At 38.1% G+C, this 20549-nt stretch overlaps 1 protein-coding gene across 7 annotated transcripts in view; it reads left to right on the plus strand.

Annotated features, from left to right (window-relative positions):
• PTPRM (protein tyrosine phosphatase receptor type M) overlaps window positions 1-20549 on the plus strand; it is a 901381-nt gene that overhangs the window by 226886 nt on the left and 653946 nt on the right. For all 7 annotated transcript variants that reach the window (XM_075533118.1, XM_075533119.1, XM_075533122.1 and 4 more), the window contains one exon: window positions 5518-5640. In XM_075533118.1, coding sequence (XP_075389233.1) covers window positions 5518-5640 — 123 coding nt within the window. The remainder of the gene's footprint in view (window positions 1-5517; window positions 5641-20549) is intronic.

Here is a 20549-nt window from a genome sequence, read left to right on the forward strand (position 1 = left end):
CAGTCAGAAATCATCATCTTTGTTGATTTCCTGAGTAATTGACATCCATATACACTTCCTTTTGCATAGCTATTCTTTATCCAGCACATGTTATAGCTTATATTTAAAATTGCTCATGGAAAGCTTGTCTCCAGGTATGCTGTAGGCATGTGAGCACATGTGTATAAAGGTACATGTGAGAGAAATTTGGAGGGTGAGAGGAAGGGTGAGAGAGACACACACATGCACGCGCGCGCGCGCGCACACACACACACACACACACACACACACACACACACAAAGAATGTAACACAGAATACCACCCTGCTCCACATGTATCACCTTTATTCTATCTCACATATGACTTTTGGTTTACCTCCAGTTCTCTTCCATAAAAGAAAAATAATTTGCTTTGATTTGACAGAAGGATATCGTAGAGCCAAGACCTGTTGGCAGGAGATCCAGGAGATCCAAGTAAGACAGTTCTGTGGAAAGCTGGGCAATCCTGGTGTTGACCACATTCCCATAGTTGATAGCAAAATCTGTCCAGTGCACTGAAAATCAAGACTGTTTTCTAAAATGTTTATTTCACTAAGTTCCAGGGCATGATGTTTTCTTTTCATATTCCTTCTTTGGCCCCCAAATATTTGCAAATGTTTCTGGTATCCATGAGTATTGATTCTAGGACCCCCTTGGATATCAAAATTCAAAGAGACTCAATTCCCTAATACAAAATGGTAGAATATTTACATATAACCTACACCTCCTAAATATTTGTTATCATCTCTAGATTGTATTTATAATACTTAATGCAGTGTAAGGAGCCCCACTAGTGTTCGGTAAGCCCTCAACTACTTTAGTTCCGATCCATCAGCAACTCTTCATGACAGAGATGAAGCTGTCTGCCTCATCTTATAAATATGAGGATTATATAGGTTCGCTGTCTGTCAGAATTGACCCCATAGCACTGGTTTGAAATAACACAATGTACATGTTTTTAAGATAGCACTTTCAAACTCCTCTTGCCGTTGAGGATTTAATTTGACCACTTAACTGCTTTTTTGGTGCATTTTTGTTCTCTCTTAGAAACAAAGGGCACACACAACACAAGTCCAGGACAAATGGGATACAAAGCTAACACTACCCAAACAATGAGTGCTGGAGAGAGTATCTATAGGTATCTATGAAATGATGGGAGGCGACAGGAATGTGTACATTTGTTCACAAGTGTGGGTTCAACATAGCTTTAGGTTTGAAGAAAATATATTTTGCTTCCTGCCCCCGGTCCTTGGACCTTGTCACATGACTGTATTTTTGATTCAGAGTTGTTTGAATCTGAGTATTCGGAACCAACTCTTTTCATGTAGGTGCTCGATCGAAATGGCTCACTAGGGAGTTCCTGCGTGAATGCTCACAAACAGCTTAATTTCTTACGAAGTTGCCTCTGTAGCTTCCAGTGTGATATTCCAATTGTTTTAAATATATGAGCTCCTTAGAATAATTGGTATATGAGGTATATGTGATAAAAAGAGTTTAGACACCAGGAATAACTTATGCTGGTTGAAATATTATACACTGTGCTACAGTAGAATTGAATTTGCTGTCCAATTTGTTGTTGTTCTTATGAGCTGTTGACTTGGTTCTGACTCATAACAACTGAGTGTGCAACAAAATGAAACATTTCCCAGTCCAGCTGTCATGCCTCCGCCTCACAATTGTTACCTTTGAACTCACTGTTGTAGCCACTGTGTCAGTCCATCTCAGTAAGTCTTCATGTGGATCCTCCACTTTATCAGCGTGATGTTCTCCACGGTTTGACTCCACCTGGTACCATGTCCAAAGGACATGAGAGGAACTCTTCCCATTCTTACTATCCAGTTTAATCTTGTAGGGATTGGTAAGATGCTATCTGAGGTGGTTATTACTATCTCCATTATATGGGTACAGGGCACTAGGGTCCAGAATGACTAACTGATTTGTTCAGAGGCACAAAACAATAGGAAGAAGAATTGGGATTTGCATGTGTTTGACTTTGGAAGTGGTAGATTTCACGACTCCACACAGCTGTCTTGAAAATCAAAATTTAATTTGTTTTCTCTTTAATTGTTTACTTCAAATCAGATGTTGTTTATTTTAATCTTACATTTTTTAACTTAATAAAACCATCTTTGGTATTTTAGGGTCCCAGTTCTGTTGGCAAGGCTAGTGGTAAATGGGAAATCAGTGTTTGGGGAGATATACTTTAGAGCCATGGCAATTCATAGTCTATCTCAGTAGCTCAATAATCATATCTGGGTGCAGAAAGAACCATATGATACTGTTTGCATTTCCTTTCAAGTGATGATAACAGTGTTGTTTAATGGGAAAATTATATCCTTGTACCAGTGTTCTGTTAGTCTTCAGAGTTTGCTGTCAGCCTCTGAGTGCTGTTGCTGTGATACTTGATTATATCTTCATTGCTAGGAGTCCTTTTGTAAACCAGATCTTTAAGCATCCTTAAGTTAGTTTGTGGATCCCTGTGGCTACTTCTCATGGTTTAAGATTGCACTTCAGGACCTTCATCAAAGTACTATCTATGTTTCTTTCCATTGGGGGCAACCCTTTTTTGGTCAAAATCCATGGATATTTCTTTTTAAAAAAATATTATTAGTGTTATTCCTGTAAGATTAAAGCAGTTTTTACATGAGACTTAGGTTCGTAACTAAGGAAAATATTTCTCATAAATATTTGCATTTTATTCTAACATTTCTTAGCCTTAGTTGGAAAACTGTTAGTATTAAACACTTTACACAAATCCACTTTGTTTCTGAACTTCTTAAAAGTCAGCAAAAGGAATGTATAAATTACCAATTGTTTCAAGGATAAATATTAGGATAATCCTGTATTTTTTATTAATGGGTTTTTGTTCTCAGCGGAATGTTTAGTTGAGATCAGGAGTGTGAAAGGTGTTATAGGAGACAATATCCAGGCTTCAGATTTCACAGGCATGCCCATAGCTAAACACTAAGATAAAGCTACAAGAGCCGAGGAGGACACTTTTAACAATCTACCCTGGTGAACATGTTTTTTTCCTGGGTAGATTGTTAAAAGTGTCCTCCTCGGCTCTTGTAGCTTTATCTTAGTGTTCTACTACCAACTTGGGAGTAGAAAATAAAGGATGCTCATTAAATTTGCAGATACCAAATCTAGGTAGAGTGGCTAATACCTGAATGTCAAAATCAGATTTCCACACGCTCTTAACAGACTGATGCAATGAGGGGCAGCCGGGAGTGGAGGGGCGGGTTGAGATGGAATTTAGGAGGCATAAATGTGAAGTCTGGTATTTGATTTCAGAAAGTTATCTCCTTTTTCTCGCCTCATGAGGTAGGGGTGAACCAGATATTTGAGATTTCAAACCTATAAAAACTCAGAATGAAGCAACTTGAGCTGTTATAAACAACATATGAAATCCATAGAAGTAGAGAGTGGAAACCAGTAATAAATGTCACTCCAGACCTTAGTGTCATACTTTTGATATATTGTAATAAACCCAAGAGTTTTAAAAGAACCTTTGCCAGAGTGAGCCAGAGTCTACAAAACATCTAGGAAAGAATTGTGGGACTAAAATAGGTTCTGCCTTGAAACGTGAAGTTACAGAGCATGACAGCGCTTTTCAAGTTACCAGTCTTCTTGTGCAAGAGCTGAGCCTTTTTAAAAACAGGATGGAAGATAACTAGGCGTACATTTCAAGGAGAGCCCATGTCACCATTGTGGCAGAATTGTTTTAGAAAATCCTAAATACCTTATTAGTTCCAAAACAAGGTACTTGTCTGGGATATTGCAGAATTGGCATAAACATGCGACTGTAAATTGGACTAGATGCCTGTGAGGGTTGCTTTACCTCTGTTGTTATTCTGGCTTTGATTCATAGGACTGAATGCAGCAATGCCTGGTCCTGTACCGTCCGCACAATTGTCATGTTGGAGCCCGTTTTTGAAGCCATTGTGCCAGTATGTCTTGACCAATGGCTTCCCTTTTAGCTGACTCCTTGCCCAGTATGATGTCCTCTCCTGTTAACAAGTCAGAGTATGTGAGAGATATAGTCTTGCCAGCCTGTTTTTAAGGAGCATTATGGCTTTACTTCATTAGGGACAGATTTGCTTGTCGTTCTGGCAGCCCATGGTACTTTCAATATTCTTTGCCAATTCAAATGCATCAATTATGTGGCAGTCTTCCTTATTTTGATACTAGATGCTATATCACTGGTATTTCAAATATCAATAGGTTGAGTTACCAGACTAAGACCATCAAACTTACCTTTATGCTACCAGGATGTATATTGAAAACATTGCTAATAATATTCCTAAACTCAGACTTTCTTTACCAGTAGCTCTCATTACCATAATTCATTATTGTAATTAATATTTTATGTTTATATACTCAATATAATTTATAAATAAAAGGACCATAATACTTAAGATGATTTACATCAGATGAAACATTGGTGGAAAATCTGTTCTAATACTTGAAAATCACAAAAGTCATGTAGGATGGGACTAACTAGTGATGCTTGAGTCCATTCTGACTCAGGATGACTCCATGAATACAAGACTTGTGTTTGTGTGTGTGTGTGTGTGTGTGTGTGTGTGTTGGCAGTTCAAGTAGACAATGTATTTGCTTGTTTGATTATACCTAGAGGCTCCTCAAAAGAAAATACCTAGCAGTTTACTTCTGAAGGGTAACAATCATTGAAAGCCCTACAAAGCATAGCTCTACCTTAACCCATATGGGTGAATTAGAATTGACTCAACAGCCACTGGTTTTCATTTGGGGTAAGGCTTATAATCAATAATAGACCCCAAGAAGGCTGATAGAGCTGATTTTCCATGTATACTTATATGATTACTTCTTTCTATGATTCATGTACTGTCTTTTACTATTTTGTTTCTTTATTTACGTAGTTTTATTTCTTATAGAAAAATGAAAATTTTACTTACTCTTAAATTTATTTGTATCTTAAAGAAATAAATTTGGGGCTATAAGTAAATCTATAATCTCTCTGGATGTTGAGAAGGCAGATCTTTAGAGTATTAAAGCAAAACATGTTTCTATGTTAGATTTTTAAAAATTCTTAGACATTCTGTAAGAATGCCCATCATCACTACTTCCCTTTGTCTTCTACCAAAGTTGAGGTGAAAGCTTTTGCCTTTTCAGTTTTTAGACAAATTACAATATTTTCCTTCTGTTAAAGTTTGAACACAAGATCAATCGTCCACATATCCATATATGTGGAAAATATTAACTTTAGATATGCTTAGGACTTGCTTTAAATTACTAATACCAACACTGATTTCCTGTTGAAGAACAACATAATGTAGTTGTACAGATAAGACATTGTTAACACTCAGAGGTTCAATAAGAGTTGAATCTATAGTTCATGATCAAAAAGACCAAATCTGATTTAACAGCATTTATAAGTGTGCTGCTACTTGAAACTGTGATGGTTTATGCTGAGAAGCCTACTTGTTCTCACGTTGTGTTTTCGCTCTCACATTTCAGGTGGTTGTCTGTTTGATGAGCCTTATCACACATGTGGATATCGTCAAGCTGAGGATGATGACTTTAACTGGGAACAAGTGAACACTTTAACCAAACCACCTTCTGATCCGTGGATGCCGTCAGGTTTGCATTCAGTTTTAATTTTTTCTTTTAAAATAAAAGTTGTGGAAAGGTCTCAATCACAGGCTAGATATTGGTTACATGAAGGAAGGTATGATTTGTGATTTTGCCAATTAGAGGATAATTAACGAGTGAGAATGGTCCAAATAGGATCAATTACAGAGTGTTAACTTTGCATCTCACCCTTCAAAAGCAGCTTTCTTTTATCTTTGAATACACCTAAGTGTTACCCCATTTATAAGCACTAGATAGGATCCCAGGTGGTGTAGTGGTTACAAGTTGGGCTATGTTTTCAGGGTTCGCAGTTCAAAAGCACCAGCCACTCGGCAGGAGAAAGTAGCCTTTCTAATCCCATAAAGAGTTACAGTCTCAAAAACTCACAAGGGCAGTTCTACGCCATCCTATTAGGTCCCTATGAATTTACATCCCATTTGCTGTGATTTTAACCAGCAAATCTGGGTGGTAGATTAATGTCTATCCTGGCAAAGATGTCTAATGGGTCGAACTATAGCCTGAAAATCCAAGTACCGAAATCTCTATCTCACTTTAACCTTTTCAACCTCAGAGTGTTACTTGGTACCTGGGAGATGTAGGAGAATACTTAGTGGTTACCAAGGGAAGGAGGAAAAGGGCAAGCAGTAGGCTCGAAGACAGACAGGTGATAACTTGGGTGAAGGGCAAGAGAGTATGTATGCTACAAGAGGGAGAAGGGTGGGGAGGAAAGTGACTGGCTGGGCAAGCTATTGGGAAGTTTGATAATTTACGGTTTAGAATAAAAACAACTAAGTTCTAAAATGTAAACCCCCACCTGATTCATAATAAAAATTTTAAACTTGGGGGCAACAAGTGATCCAAAATCGGCGGTGAGGAGGGTGTAAAAGACCTGGTAGGGCTTGAGCAAGGGTAATGTAACCGAGAAGAAATAGTGAAACCCAAATGAAGGCTGAGCATGATAGTGTGACTAGAGGAAAGTAAAGGAAATAGAGGGAAAAACTAGGAGGTAAATGGCATTTGTGGAAGTCTGCATGCAGGTATTTATATATACAAATATACTTATTTATGATGATGGGGAAATAGATCTATGTGCATATATTTATAGGTTTAATATTAAGGTAGCAGATGGACATTGGGCCTCCACTCAAGTACTCCCTCAATGCAAGAACACTTGTTCTATTAAACTGGCATTCCATGATGCTCACCTTCCTGACACGATCACTGAAGACAAGAGGGTGCATAAACAAATGTGATGAAGAAGGTTGATGGTGCCCATCTAACAAAAGATACAGCATCTGGGGTCTTAAAGGCTTGAAGGTAAACAAGGAGCCATCTAGCTGAGAAGCAACAAAGCCCACATGGAAGAAGCACACCAGCCTGTGTGATCATGAGGTGTTGAAAGGATCAAGCTGCAGGCATCAAAGAACAAAAAAATCATATCATTGTGTGCTCACCTCCCTGATACAATCAATGAAGACAAACCTGTGCATAAGCAAATGTGGTGAAGAAAGCTGATGTTTCCCAGCTATCAAAATATATAGTTTCTGGGGTCTTAAAAGGCATGAAGGTAAATAAGCGACCATCTAGCTCAGAAGTAAGAAACCCCACATGGAAGAAGCACACCAGCCTGTGTGATCACTAGGTGTTGAAGGATCAGGTATCAGGCATCAAGGAACAAAAAAACCATATCATTGTAAATGAGGGGGAGTGCAGATTGGGGACCCAAAGCCCATCTGTGGGCAACTGTACATCCCCTTGAAGAAGGGTCACGGGGAGGAGACGAGCCAGTCAGGGTGCAGGGTATCCAAGATGAAACATACAACTTCTTTCTAGTTCTTAAATGTTCTCCCCACCCCCACTATCATGATCCCAATTCTACCTTACAAATCTGGCTAGACCAGAGGATGTACACTGTTACAGATATGAACTGGAAACATGGAATCCAGGACAGATGAACCCCTCGGGACCAGTGGTGAGAGTGGTGATACCAGGAGGGTGGAGGGAATTGGGGTAGAAAGGGGGAACCAATTACAAAGATCTACATATAACTTCCTCTCTGGGGGATGGACAACAGAAAAGTGGGTGAAGGGAGGCGGTGGACAGAGTAAGATATGACAACACAATAATAATTTAAAATTTATCGTGGGTTCATGAGGGAGAGGAGAGCAGGAAGGTAGGGAAAAAAGTGAGGAGCTGATACCAAGGACTCAAGTAGAAAGCAAATGTTTTGAGAATGATGATGCAACAAATGTATAAATGTTCTGGACACAATGGATGGATGTATGGATTGTGATAAGCATTGTGTGAGCCCCCAATTAAATGATTTCTTAAAATTAAAAGTATTTTGAAAATAAAATGGGAATATATCAATATAGATATTTTCCATTGTGAAGTACTTACATTTTTTGAAATTTGTAAGACACTAGTTCCACTGAATGCCAGTAAGAATTTGACTTTTATTTGGAAGAAAGAAGAGGATGATAGTGGCCAGAGAACTCAATTAAAATTAAAGAATAATTTTCTTAGTGGACACCATTTTGGGGCTCTGCTTTTTGGCATCCCCTTCAATGTGTATCCTTGCAGAATCACTATAGGACATTTACACATTTCGGTGCAGCCTTTTTTAGGAGGGTGCTGATGGGACTGCACTCCAGAACCCCAAACCTTCCTGCTACTGAGTCAATCTGGACTCTTAGCAATGGTATCCAATAAAGGACCAGAGCCTGGCACACCGTTTGGGTCACTGAGGTTCTCGGGTTTCTTTAAGCAACAGCGTCAACGGGCCCACAGGGCAGGACTGCTTTGTCTGCTTATTGCTCATGGATCCAGTCATTGCCACAAGACTTGTAGTCCACCAATTCCTGCAGCTTAAATCAGAGGCTGATTTCTTTCTCTGCGCTTTTGACCGTATCGCTGCCATGAACGATGTTCCTGTTAACTCGAATGCAGAAGTCCCCTCGGATGGTTTCAGCATTCATTCTTTCCAGTGCCCGGGGAAGGAGAGCATTGCCGCTTTCACATGTGTAAATGTTCTTTCCCAAGCACACTTCTCATTCCCATGTTCTTTTGGTTTTCAACTATAGGTAGCCAGCCTATGTCCAAAGAAGTGTGTGGGTGGTGTCAGGCGGTAGGTAATGGGGAGAACACACTTAGGTTTGGTCATGATAGACAGCTCCACAAGATTATGCTTGTGCTTTCTTTGTGCATTGTTTTCTAATTTGATATGTTAAGATTTATTAACTTGATGCATATTTCCACATTAATGAGTTACTTTTATTATTTTGGCCATGTAGCTTGAGGTATAAGTTGGAAAAATTGCTTTTGACAAAAAACCCAAATCTTTGCAGAATATCTTTAGCCACAGCTGGTTCTCTGTCCCTGCCATCCTTCACTCCTCTTGGACAAGGGGGCCAGTGGAAGTGCTTCTTGTCCTTTCATCTTTATGATGTTCTCTTGTTCATGGATCACCTCAGACCAAGTTGTCTGACTTTTAAATACAGAAGGATGAGTTCATGATGACCACCATTAAAAATTGGCACACACACAGAAGAAGAATATCAATTGTATCCTAAATCAATCCGCTGGATAATTGAAAGAACAAAGGAAAGTTTTGACATGGTAAATAGGAGCCTTCAAAAAGTTTTGGTAAAAATAGAACTGAGCAAACGGTTTGAAGTGCTTTTGCACATAGCCTTTTGTGGCTCTTGTCGATAGCCTTATATTCTTCTTTGGGAAGATTGAAGGGGAGTCTATATAAATACTGTGTGAATTTACTCTAATTCTGCTTCATCAACAGAGCACTTAAGGGGCCATGCTGATGGGAACAGTTAAGTGCTTGCTGTTCACTGAAAGGTTGCTAGCACCCACCCAGTCGCTCTGAAGGGAAGCCAAACCAAACCAAACCAAACCCGCCATCTGCTTCAGGAAAGATGACAGCCAAGAGGATCCTATAGAAACAGTTCTGCTCTCTCACAGGCATTCACTGTGAGGTGAAGTGTACGCAAGGCATCTAAACACAGCAATAGAATACATGTGATTACTATCAGACCTTTAGAACTTCATATCTCTTTGCTTGTTATAACTTCTCAAAACTTCTTTCGTTCAGATTCCTGGTAGTTGCTAATATCCTCTGACTACTCTCCCTCCATCCGTGGTGCATTTCTTATATCTGGGCATTTTAGTGATTTGGCTGTCACCATGTAACAAGGAAGGAGGGCTGTGTCTTAGTATCTAGTGCTAATATTAAAGATATCCCACAGTTGATGGATTTAACAAACAAAACTATATTTTCTCCCAATTCTGGGAGGCTAGAGGTCCAAATTCTCTGTCAGTTCTAGGGAAAGACTGTTAGTTTTTGGGTAAACCCATATTGCCTGTTAATAGCTGTGGACCCCGTGTTCCTGAGAGATCTACATGTGTCTTGATATCAGTCTTCCCTTGGGTCTTGGAAGTTCCCAGCAAAGAATCCCTGGGTCCAAAGGATGCACTCTGTTGCCAGCTCTTCTTTCTCGGTGATAGTAGATCCTTCTGATCTCGACTGTCTTACTTAATCTCTTATATATCTCAGAATATATGACTGAAGCCCAATTCTGTAAATTGAATCCTGCCTCCCATCCTACCTCGTTAACATAAAACAACCAGACCATCAGTTTGATTTTGACTCATAGTAACAGTATATAAGGTTTTGAGACAATAAAACTTTATATGAGAACAGATAATTTTATCTTTCTCACACATCATGTGAGATGAGTTTGACCTGCCATTTGGTTATCAATCCAATAGTTAACCCACTGTGCCACTAGGATTCCTTATTCTTATCACAGAGGCAAGGCTTTATAACATGTAGGATCATTACATCATACAAAAAGAAAACAAGAAAAAGGAAGAGAATTACATACGAGAACCATGTCCTAATCAGGTGACACACATTTTAGGGTATCCAATTAAATTTATAACACAGAGAGAGAATTATAAAAATAAGTCTTTCTCTCTAGAAATTTTTCAACTGGGGTAAAAAGTTAGCTCCTGAAACAAGGAGCTAAGAGCATAAACTTATATATGATTAAAAATAATATAGATTGTTTTAAGAACAGTTTTCTTAGTTTAAGCACATTATATATAGAGGGAATGGCCTTGTGCACTAGTTGGACTATTTGCCTGAAGAGAGTAATTAAATTCTCAATGAAATGTTATTTTCAGAGGTAAGGAAATATCTTAAGTTTGCATATATATAGTAAGAGTTTTAAAGTGGTTCCTAGAGTGTAAATTCAGCTGTAAAAGCAAAGAAAAAAATATGTATATGTATCCCAAACAAACAAAAACACAAAACAGCGGCCATTGAATTGGTTTTAACTCATGACAACCCCATGATGAATTCTTTGTATATTAATTAGAATCACTGGTTGCCAAACCTTTCTCCCTTGCCTCTGTTGGATGGATTAGAACTTTCAACTCTTAGATTAGTAAAGGACAAATATTTTTATATATCACCCAGCAACCTACTATATTACTAAAGCTGTTATGTATTAAGTTTCAGGGACTTTTAAAAATTTCTCTTCTACATCCTTTTTATCTAATTATTTATATTTTCAAAAATGAATTTTCAAAATTGGTACTCTCATTCAAACATTAATCAATCTAATGAATTTCTCAAAATATATAGGAGTCAAACTAGGAACACAGGGTTTTGGAGGTTAGTTTTTAAAACCTTTATTTAAAGTAGAATTTTAAAATAATTTGCGATCCATAACTACATTTTAACAAAGAAATGACATCACCATTATCTGAGTAACAGCCTTTAAAATTGTCAACTTTTGTTCAAAACCACATGTAAGTACCAAAAGAGCTGCATATGGCTCCAGAGCCGCAGTTTGCTGACCCCTGTCTTGGACCAAAGGTTGCAAGATAAGTTGTTTTTTACACTTCAAAATATTTAGACGGAATAGAAAGAAGAATCTTTTGTGACATATGAAACTCACATAAATTTAAATTATCAGTATCCATAAGCAATTTTAATGGCACACAGCCAGGCCTACTAGTTTATGTGTTGTCTATAGCTGAATTTCATCTACAACAGAATTGAATAGTTGGAATAGAATTGTGTGGTCCACAAAAGCTTAAAATTTTTTACTGTCTTATATTTTTCAGTAAAGTTTGCTGATCTCTGACTTGGCCATTTTGACATGAGCATATAATTATTGTATTGAACACTTGGCTTATATTTCTATTGTTTTCTATGTTCACATAATAATTATTTATATATATAAACATTTCAAATATTCTTTCACTTTAAGATTGAATTTCCTCAAACACTGTTTTTTTTTTAAGTTAGTGAGAAATGAAATGATAAGGGAGTTTTCTCTATCTTTCTTACAGATTGCTTTCTGTTGAAAAGAAAACAGTATTTTTATTTTCTTCGTTGTTGAGCGCCAAAAATCTGGAGCATTGCTGTGGTTCCATTTCATAGGCCAGTAGCACATCAAGAATAACTTCAGAATGGTGACAGTGATAGACGAAACTTTCTATTCTGATTTTAAGCTGTTTATGACACATATACATCAATACTATAACATGGAGGATTTATTTCTGTGTGTCTTGATATGTGAGGCTAGCCACATTAGAAAAAATAAATACAGTGTGGATCAATACAGTTTGATTTGACAACTATTGAAAAATTGTTATCTTACCTCTGGTAACATACTTAGGGCAAATATATACCAAATGCAATTTAATTTTTTCCATTTAAACTAATATTTGGGGCATAATAGATTTCATTTTTTTTAATTATATTTTATTTTTTAACAAATTATTGGGGCTGATACAATTCTTTTCACAGTTCATACATATACATACATCAATTGTATAAAGCACATCTGTACAGTCTTTGCCCTAATCATTTTTTTCTCCTCTTTTCTTCTTTTACATAGATTTCATTTTTAAAGCTAATTCTAAACTGTAATGACTTTCCTGATGGTAAAACCTAGGTACTGTCTTACGGTTAAGTATTTGGTTGCTTTCATATTATCTTCTCATTAGAAATGGGGGGCCTTCCCTAACTTTTTATTGTAAAATGAAAAGAGTATATTCTGAGCATATTAAAATGGTCAGGAAAGGAATGCATCATACCTCTGTTGCTTCACAAGCAGGAGAATCAAGTCCAAGGCCGATTCTTCTTAGGACTGATAGCAGAAATGCCTCCTCTGTCTCTTACTTTCCTTACCAATTCTGATGCCAACTGTCTCTCTTAGCATGTCTGCTTCTCAGCTGTGTTTTATAGTTCATTGCATTGGCCATATAGAACTCATATACCGGATTCACAAGTACAGGCACGTGATAGCTAGAATTAAGGATCAGAAATACTCAGGACAGACTTGTTTGAAAGTCAGCTGTTTTGAAAGGCAGTCCTCTCTGGTTCTTGACCTCTCAGCAAAGTGATTCTTTGGCCTATGATCTTGTTTGGTAATGTTACAGAGTTCTTTTAGGCTGTTTAGAAATGTCCAAAAGAATACTCTTCTGTAAGCCTCAGCTCAAAGATACCCAGCTGTACCTCCATGGACTGGCAAACCTAGTTATCCAGTGAAATGCTTGTTGTTGTTATTGGGTGCTGTAGATAGACCCAATGTACAATTGAATAAAATACCACCCAATCCTACATAATCTTCACAATTGTTCTTAAGTTTGAGTCCATTGTTGCAGCCACTGTGTAGTCCATCTTGTTAAGTGTTTGGAGGCACTGTACACAGAAAGTGTGCCTTCTGGTCTGCACAAAGGTGTGTACTTGGTCTGTGGTCTTTACTTGGTAAGACCATGATGAGTCATCACAAAGGTGGCCTTTCCTTGCTCTACTGTTGCCACTCCTGTGCTACCTTTCGGTTGTCATAGGCTTCTCACTCTTGGTTGAGGAGGTTCAATGTGCAGGTATCTCAGGAACTAATGGGTGTGTCCTACTTCTGGCTCTTCTTTCTTGAGGGTTGTAAGATCTCCCTCTTTTATCTGAGCTGGCTCATTTTACACCCAACAGTATAGCAAAAGTAGACAAGCCAATGTTTAGAGTTCCACATTTCTACAATCACAATTTACACAACTAGATCATATAATCTGTCAGCATCTTTCCCCTCCTTCTTTTACCCAGACCAATCAGGAAAAGAGAAACTATACCCAATCTGCATGGTCTTAGTCTTGCAGTGGGAGTTACAGAGACTGATTATCAGAGCCATATTAAATAATTCACCACACCAAAATACAGCACCTTAATTAAGAATCAAAATGGAAACATCATGGATTTTGTGAGAATTATTATGTTTGTCACTTTATAGACTCCAGTACATTCCATAAATATTAAGGTAAATTAAGAAGAACAAGTTAAGAACTACTTTATTAGGTAAAAACACCAACATGAGTGGCATGGTTGATATTTCTATACTTTGTTTTTGTAGAATATGTGTACTGGTTCTTTTATTATTATTTAATACTTTTATTGGGGGTTCTTAAATCTCCTAGCACAATCGGTCCACTCATCCGCTGTGTCAAGTACATTTGTCCATATGCTACCATCATCATGTTCAAAGCATTTTCTTTCTGCTTGAGCCTTTGACGTCAGCTCCTCATTTCCCCCCTCCCTCCCCACTACCTTATGAACCCTTGATAAGTTATACATTATTATTTTCATATCTTACATTGTCCTCTGTCACCCTTCACCCACTTTTCTGTTGTTCAACCCCCTGGTAGTGTGTTATATTTTGATCCTTGTGATTGATTCCTCCTTTCTCCCCCACTGTCCCCTTATCCTCCTGGTATCTCTATTTCATTGTTTGCCCTGAGGGATTTATCTGTCCTGGAATACCTATGTTATGGGCTCTTATCTGTAGCAGAGTGCATGTTCTGTTCTAATCCAATTTGTAAGGTAGAATTGAGGTCATGATAGTACGGAGGAGGAAGCATTAAAGAACTAGAGGAAAGTGTGTGTTTCATCGGTGCTATACTGCACTGTGACTGGCTCATCTCTTCCTTGTGACCCTTCTGTGAGGAGATGTCCAAGTGTCTACAGATGGGCTTTGAATCTTCACTCCACGCCTCCCTCCCCCATTAATGTTGGGTATGATTTTATTCTGGGTCTTGCATGCCTGATACCTGATCTCCTTGACACCTCCTAATCACTCAGGCTGGTGTGCTTCTTCCATGTGGACTTGGTTGCTTCTGAGCTATATGGCCTCTTGTTTATTTTCAACCCTTTAAGACCCCCCCAAACACTGTATCTTTTGATAGCTGGGCACCATCAGGTTTCCTCACCACATTTGCTTATGCTCCCATTTTGTCTTCAGTGATCATGTCAGGAAGGTGATCATCACAGAATGCCAGATTATTAGAACAAAGGGTTCTTGTGTTGAGGGAGTAGTTGAGTCGAGGCCCAATGTCCGTCTGCAACCTCAATTCTTAACATATAGATATAAGTACAAAAATCTATTCCCCTCTCATTATATATAAATATATGTACACATGTACATGCCTGTATTTGGACCTCTATAAATGTCCTTTGCCTCCTGTTTCTTTGCTCTGTTTGCTTTTACTTTTCTCTTGTCACATCATGTTCAGCCTCCATTCAGGTTTTATAATTCTTCGCTGCTACATTGCCCTTGATTAAACCCCACTAGGCATCCTACGCCCTTTTCTCCATTTATTTTAGTTCGCCTGTAGTTCCCTGTTCCTTCGTTGGTCCCCTTCCTCACCCCATGCTTCTTTTCTCCCCCCTCGCCTTCTCCCATATCTCTCCCCACCCTACCCCCAACCATTGTCCTGTTCTTTTCATCTCCGAATTGTTTATCCTGCCTGTCTTATCTAGATAGACATGCAGATACATTAATAAGTGCAAAAGCCAGGCAAAGCCAAACAAAACAACAAAATAAGTCAAAACCAATAAAAATAACAGCAACAAAAAAACAAAATAACAACAACAAGAAAGCTACTGAAAAATATGGAAAAACATAAATAGTTCAAGGTCTGTTTGTTGGCCTTTATGAGTGTTTCCAGTGAAGCCTGAGGGTGTGCCACACTCTGTCAGTGCTCTGGTTCTTTAGAATGGCTCCTTAGCTTATGTATAAGAAAATGTAATCTTGTTTTATTTACATTTTTTGAATAAACAAAAGCATAATATTAAATATATAAATACATATTATGGCCATAGCCAATGATGCTCATAGGATTGACATTTAATTATACTTCACATTATTTCATTAAGTTAACAGGTCTCTGAAACTATTATTAAGTGAATTTGAATAATAATATTTGAAAAAATGTCGTGCTCTTGATACTCTTTCAGTGTCCCCTATGACTGTTAGAGTGTTTTGAGCTCTTCCTGTATTCTTTCATATTTTGAAAATTGAAAGTGGTGATGTTCATGGAGAAACAGTTTACAAAGATTAAATTATTTCTGTAAGGACCCCTTTATGAAAGGCTGAGTGAGGAAGTACTGAGTGGAATAGCAATCAATACTCTTAGTGTGATGACCCAGAAAATAAAAAGATGACTACATATATTTGATTAGTATCAGCCTCACCTCTGGAGAAGATGATGAATGTACAAAGTAATTGCAGCTTTCTCTTTGGGTTCATTCTTCAGCCCTATTTTCCTCGTTCGAGGGAATGCTTTCCAGTTAGTCACACTTGAGGGCTTATTCGGGTTTTATAATTGATGAAGAGATGACTATGGGCTTGGAAAGGCATTTTCCTCCTACACTGTGCATATCCAGTGATAAGTGCTTTGGGTACAGAGTATTCCGACAGTTGTCTAGTTATCACATTGCATTCTTTCAATCAACATGGAACAAATACTTGTAAAGACCTGCTATGTGCTAGCATTGCTATGATGTAGTTATATATTGGGATTCATCATAGAGAAAAACCATTAAAGACGCTATTCTCAGCTTAACTTAATTATATTGTGTCTGTTAAAATTTTCTTGAATTGTCAGAAGATCATATCCTAGAAGGCTATGATTCTCCACATTTATTAATGACATTATAGTGGTGAATATTAAAAGTAAATGTTCAAAATTCATTTCATCAGACTCAGCACACTGTAGCATCAAATTTGGCTTTCCTATATGCTTTATCACAAAACATACAAGTTAAAAATATTTTTAAAGTCTAAATCCCAGGCTAATGGTAGCTTAGTACTTTCTGATCAGTCTGCACTGTAGAAAAAAGAAATCTTGTACAAGTAAATAACAATTAAGAATTGGCAAGCTTTCCTTTTCCTGTATATCTTTGGATCCCCATGACAGCCTTGGGGGATTGGTTGGCATTATCCCCATTTTCACAGTAGGAAATTGAAGTTCGAGGAAGTTAAAATTGTCCAAGACATGTAAGTGAGGGAAAAAGCCTCCAGTTTGCTACTGTTGGTGTGCCTGGTGATCCTCCCATGGGAGCACTGCAATCTAAGGAAAGGGGAGTTCTCCCATCCAAGAAGACTTAATTCAGATCATCATAAAATGAACATAGCACTGTGTACGGTTGAGGCCATAGTGTTGCTTGGGCCAGGTGCAGGCTTATCTCTTACTGTTGACCTTAGGCAAGTTTCCAGAGCTCTGTTTGTTCATTTGTGGTAAGTGGGGGTTTCAAAAAGTTTGTGGAAAAATGCAATTAAATGGTTGAATTTTTCTGGGAACATTTGAATTCCCCTCAAGTATTAGTTAATGATAAGTGTTTGTGGAAGACCCCTGTGGTTAGAGGCTAGAGTTAGACAAAAATAGTCTCAGTTCGAAGGAGGCAGTTTGTCCTTTGATATCAAGAGACAAGTAATGGTTCAGGATCAAGTGCTGAGTATAAAAACCAAGTCATGATGAGGTCTTAGAAAGTGACAAATGGGAGTGATGGGTAAGGACAGCCCCCCAGAAGAAGACAAAGCAAAAACAGGAGGAAGTTTGGGAGCAGAGCTTTGACTCCATTCAAGGTCCAAGAGAGCATGAGGCTGAGCATCTGAGCTGAAAGACCAACGTAGCGGGGAGCTGTGCTGGAGAGAATGGGATGGTGAGATCCTATGGAAGTCATCGTAAGTCGTTTAGACCCCACATCACTGGGTTGCTGAACCGATGAGGTGAAACATACCTTACATTAGTTTAACTTGTACCTTGTACCTGGCCAAACATATGTGCAATACTTGTATTATTGTTATCATTAAATAATTTTCTGGCGCAGTTTAATATTATTTCATCTCTTAGTTTAATGTTTTACTCTACTCTGAAATGGACAGTTGATGTCAACTATGTTTAGTTTCTATTCTCAATAACTTCAAATAAATAATAAGAAATATGAGCTTCATATTTTAAGTGAAGAAAGTAAATTAAAATATCGAGGTGTTAAAAAATTGGGGTGTTTTATTAGGAAGTGGAGCTTGGGGTAACTGCTCCATTATCCTTCACACATTTTTCACACATTTCTCATGTTCAACTGTAACCATCTAGTGAAAAGTAGTATTTAAATGATTTGAAGGTCATTGAATTTGGCGTAATTTTAGTTGATTCTGAATAATTCCAGTTATTAAATACAGGAATTTAAAACAATTTAATTGTCATTGTATATTTGATTCAGGTTTTCCATAGTGCAGTTCCAACCTGACATGAAGATTCAGTATAATCGCCAGTGAACATTCCTCCTCCTTACAATTGCCTAAAATCACCTTATTGGCGATTAGAAGCTTTAAACAGTGAATTTTTAGACCTATTGAAAGAAATTGGTTTGAAGTTGTAGTCTGTTAACAGTTTCTAAATTATACAATTTATAAAAATAAAATTAATGATAGTGAGAAAACAAAGCCAGCTTTAGACTAGTGACCTGTTAGGAATTCTTAATTTAATACCACAAGCTGTGCAGCGTTTCATCCTAGCCTGGGGTGCAGTAGCCTGATGGTCTACATGAAAATTACCAGGTGTGTTCTCCTGCTGTGTGTGGAGTACCAAGGTGAGAGAGCTCATGGCAGTATGCAACCCTTAAAATTAATTAGGAAAGAATCAAAAAGCATCTCCCTAGTGTTTGAATTGCATGTCTGATTTGATTTTCATATGGGAAGAAAGGTTTGCCAAGACCCAGGTAGTCATTCTTTAGAAAGGAATTGTTTTTAAGTTAGCTGTGTCAATAGGGTAAATTTAACTCTTATTTCAAGAATTCATATTTCATGATCAACAAATGGTGATGATGCAGTTAGATGCCATTTGGTTGGTTATGCCTCACCTTGACCTAATGTACAACAGAACTAACTTAATTCTACCTGCTTCAACATCAATCTAGTCATTGTTGCTATGCTTCTGCCCAATGTGGAAACCGCCATGTGAATCCACATCTTGAAGGGCTTCCTCTTTTGGTGACCCTCAACTTTATTATCCATGACATCCATGGTCTCCCTTGACAACCTGTCCAAAGAATGTGAGACAAAGTCTTACCATCCTTACTTCTAATGGTTTTCTTTAAGTTTTTCCAAATTGTTAAATTCTTATCCTGGCTGAGAGGATACTGTTAATAAAAAGAAGCAATGTGGCTGGGTGCTTTAAAAAAATTGCCGTAGAGTATATGCATTAGCCTATACGTCTATAAATAGACATTTAAAATTGTTTTACTTACCCCATACTCATCTTGTACCACAGCCTCTGCTGTAAGCACTTTCAAGACTTTATTTGTCCTAGAACAAAAGGGTGGGTACTTTCATATAAAAAATGTGACAAGGCAAGCATGTTACGGAGGGGTCTCACATGTGGTAGAGTAGACCTGTGCTCCATAGGGCTTCTGCCCCTGACTTTCTGGAGGCAGATTACCAGACCTTCCTTCTGAGGTGCCCTTGAGGTGATGGGAAATAACTAAACTGCAATGTTGTGTTCTACCTTGACACTGTATCAGATTATTAGGCCTCAGTTATTCTTTTTCTCTAAGACCAGGAAGAAATAGATAGAAGTTCATTCCTGTCAGCACCTGCTGTGTAGGCTTTGGGTTGTAAGGTCAAACCATACCTCATGTCCCTGGACAGCATTGGTGTAGCACCGCAGGTACTCTGGGTCTTGCAAAAGTGCCACTCAGAGAAAGGTGGTGCCGGCGAGGAGTGGGTGGCCTCCACGAGGAGTGTCTCCCTGAAGGGTCCAGTGAACACAAAGATTACCGAGAGCAAATGCAGACCGATTGATCAGCCAGCTGACAGTGTCCTAGGGAAGTCACATCTGCTCAAAGACCACAGAGATGAGAGCATACAGGCCACAGAATTGTCGGAGGTTACAAATTGTCCAGGGAATTACAGCTGATGTAGGTATGGAGAGGGGAGTGGTTGAGCTATGCTGTGGTCGAGGAAAGATTCTCTTAAGGGCTGTATAGAGAAGGAGAGATGTGGGAACCAAGGAAGTTGCACTATTGGTTTCCAAGGGAGGGAGGAGAAGAGAAAATACTTGATTGTGTTCATTAAAGGAAATTTCAGAGTTTTTACAGGAATTTATTAGGAAAACATAATTAAGAGATTTGGTTATTAGTTATCACAATGCTCATGAGTATGTAGGAGAATGATGAATGATAGTGTCCTTCAGGAGCCCTTGGGGGTACAGTACGTAACATGCTCAGCTTCTAACAAAAAGATTATTTAAGATTATTTAAGTTTGATTCTACTCTGAGACAATTAAAAGAAAAGCCTTTTGGAAAAGATATTTAGTAATGTTATATCAGACAAAGGTCTTATTACTAAAATCTACAGAACCCTGCAACCTTACAATAAGAAAAAACAAAAGAAAAACGAAGAGCCCACTGAGGAGGTGGGTAAAAGACCTGAGCAGAAGATTCAAAAAGAAACCCAAGTGGCTAATAAACATACGAGAAAATATTCCTGATCTTTAGCCATCCAGGAAATGCAAATCAAAACAACCGTGAGTTACCACCTAATACTCACAAAGATAAC

The sequence above is a fragment of the Tenrec ecaudatus genome, chromosome 15, assembly GCF_050624435.1.
Source record: "Tenrec ecaudatus isolate mTenEca1 chromosome 15, mTenEca1.hap1, whole genome shotgun sequence".
Classification (NCBI taxonomy): domain Eukaryota; kingdom Metazoa; phylum Chordata; class Mammalia; order Afrosoricida; family Tenrecidae; genus Tenrec; species Tenrec ecaudatus.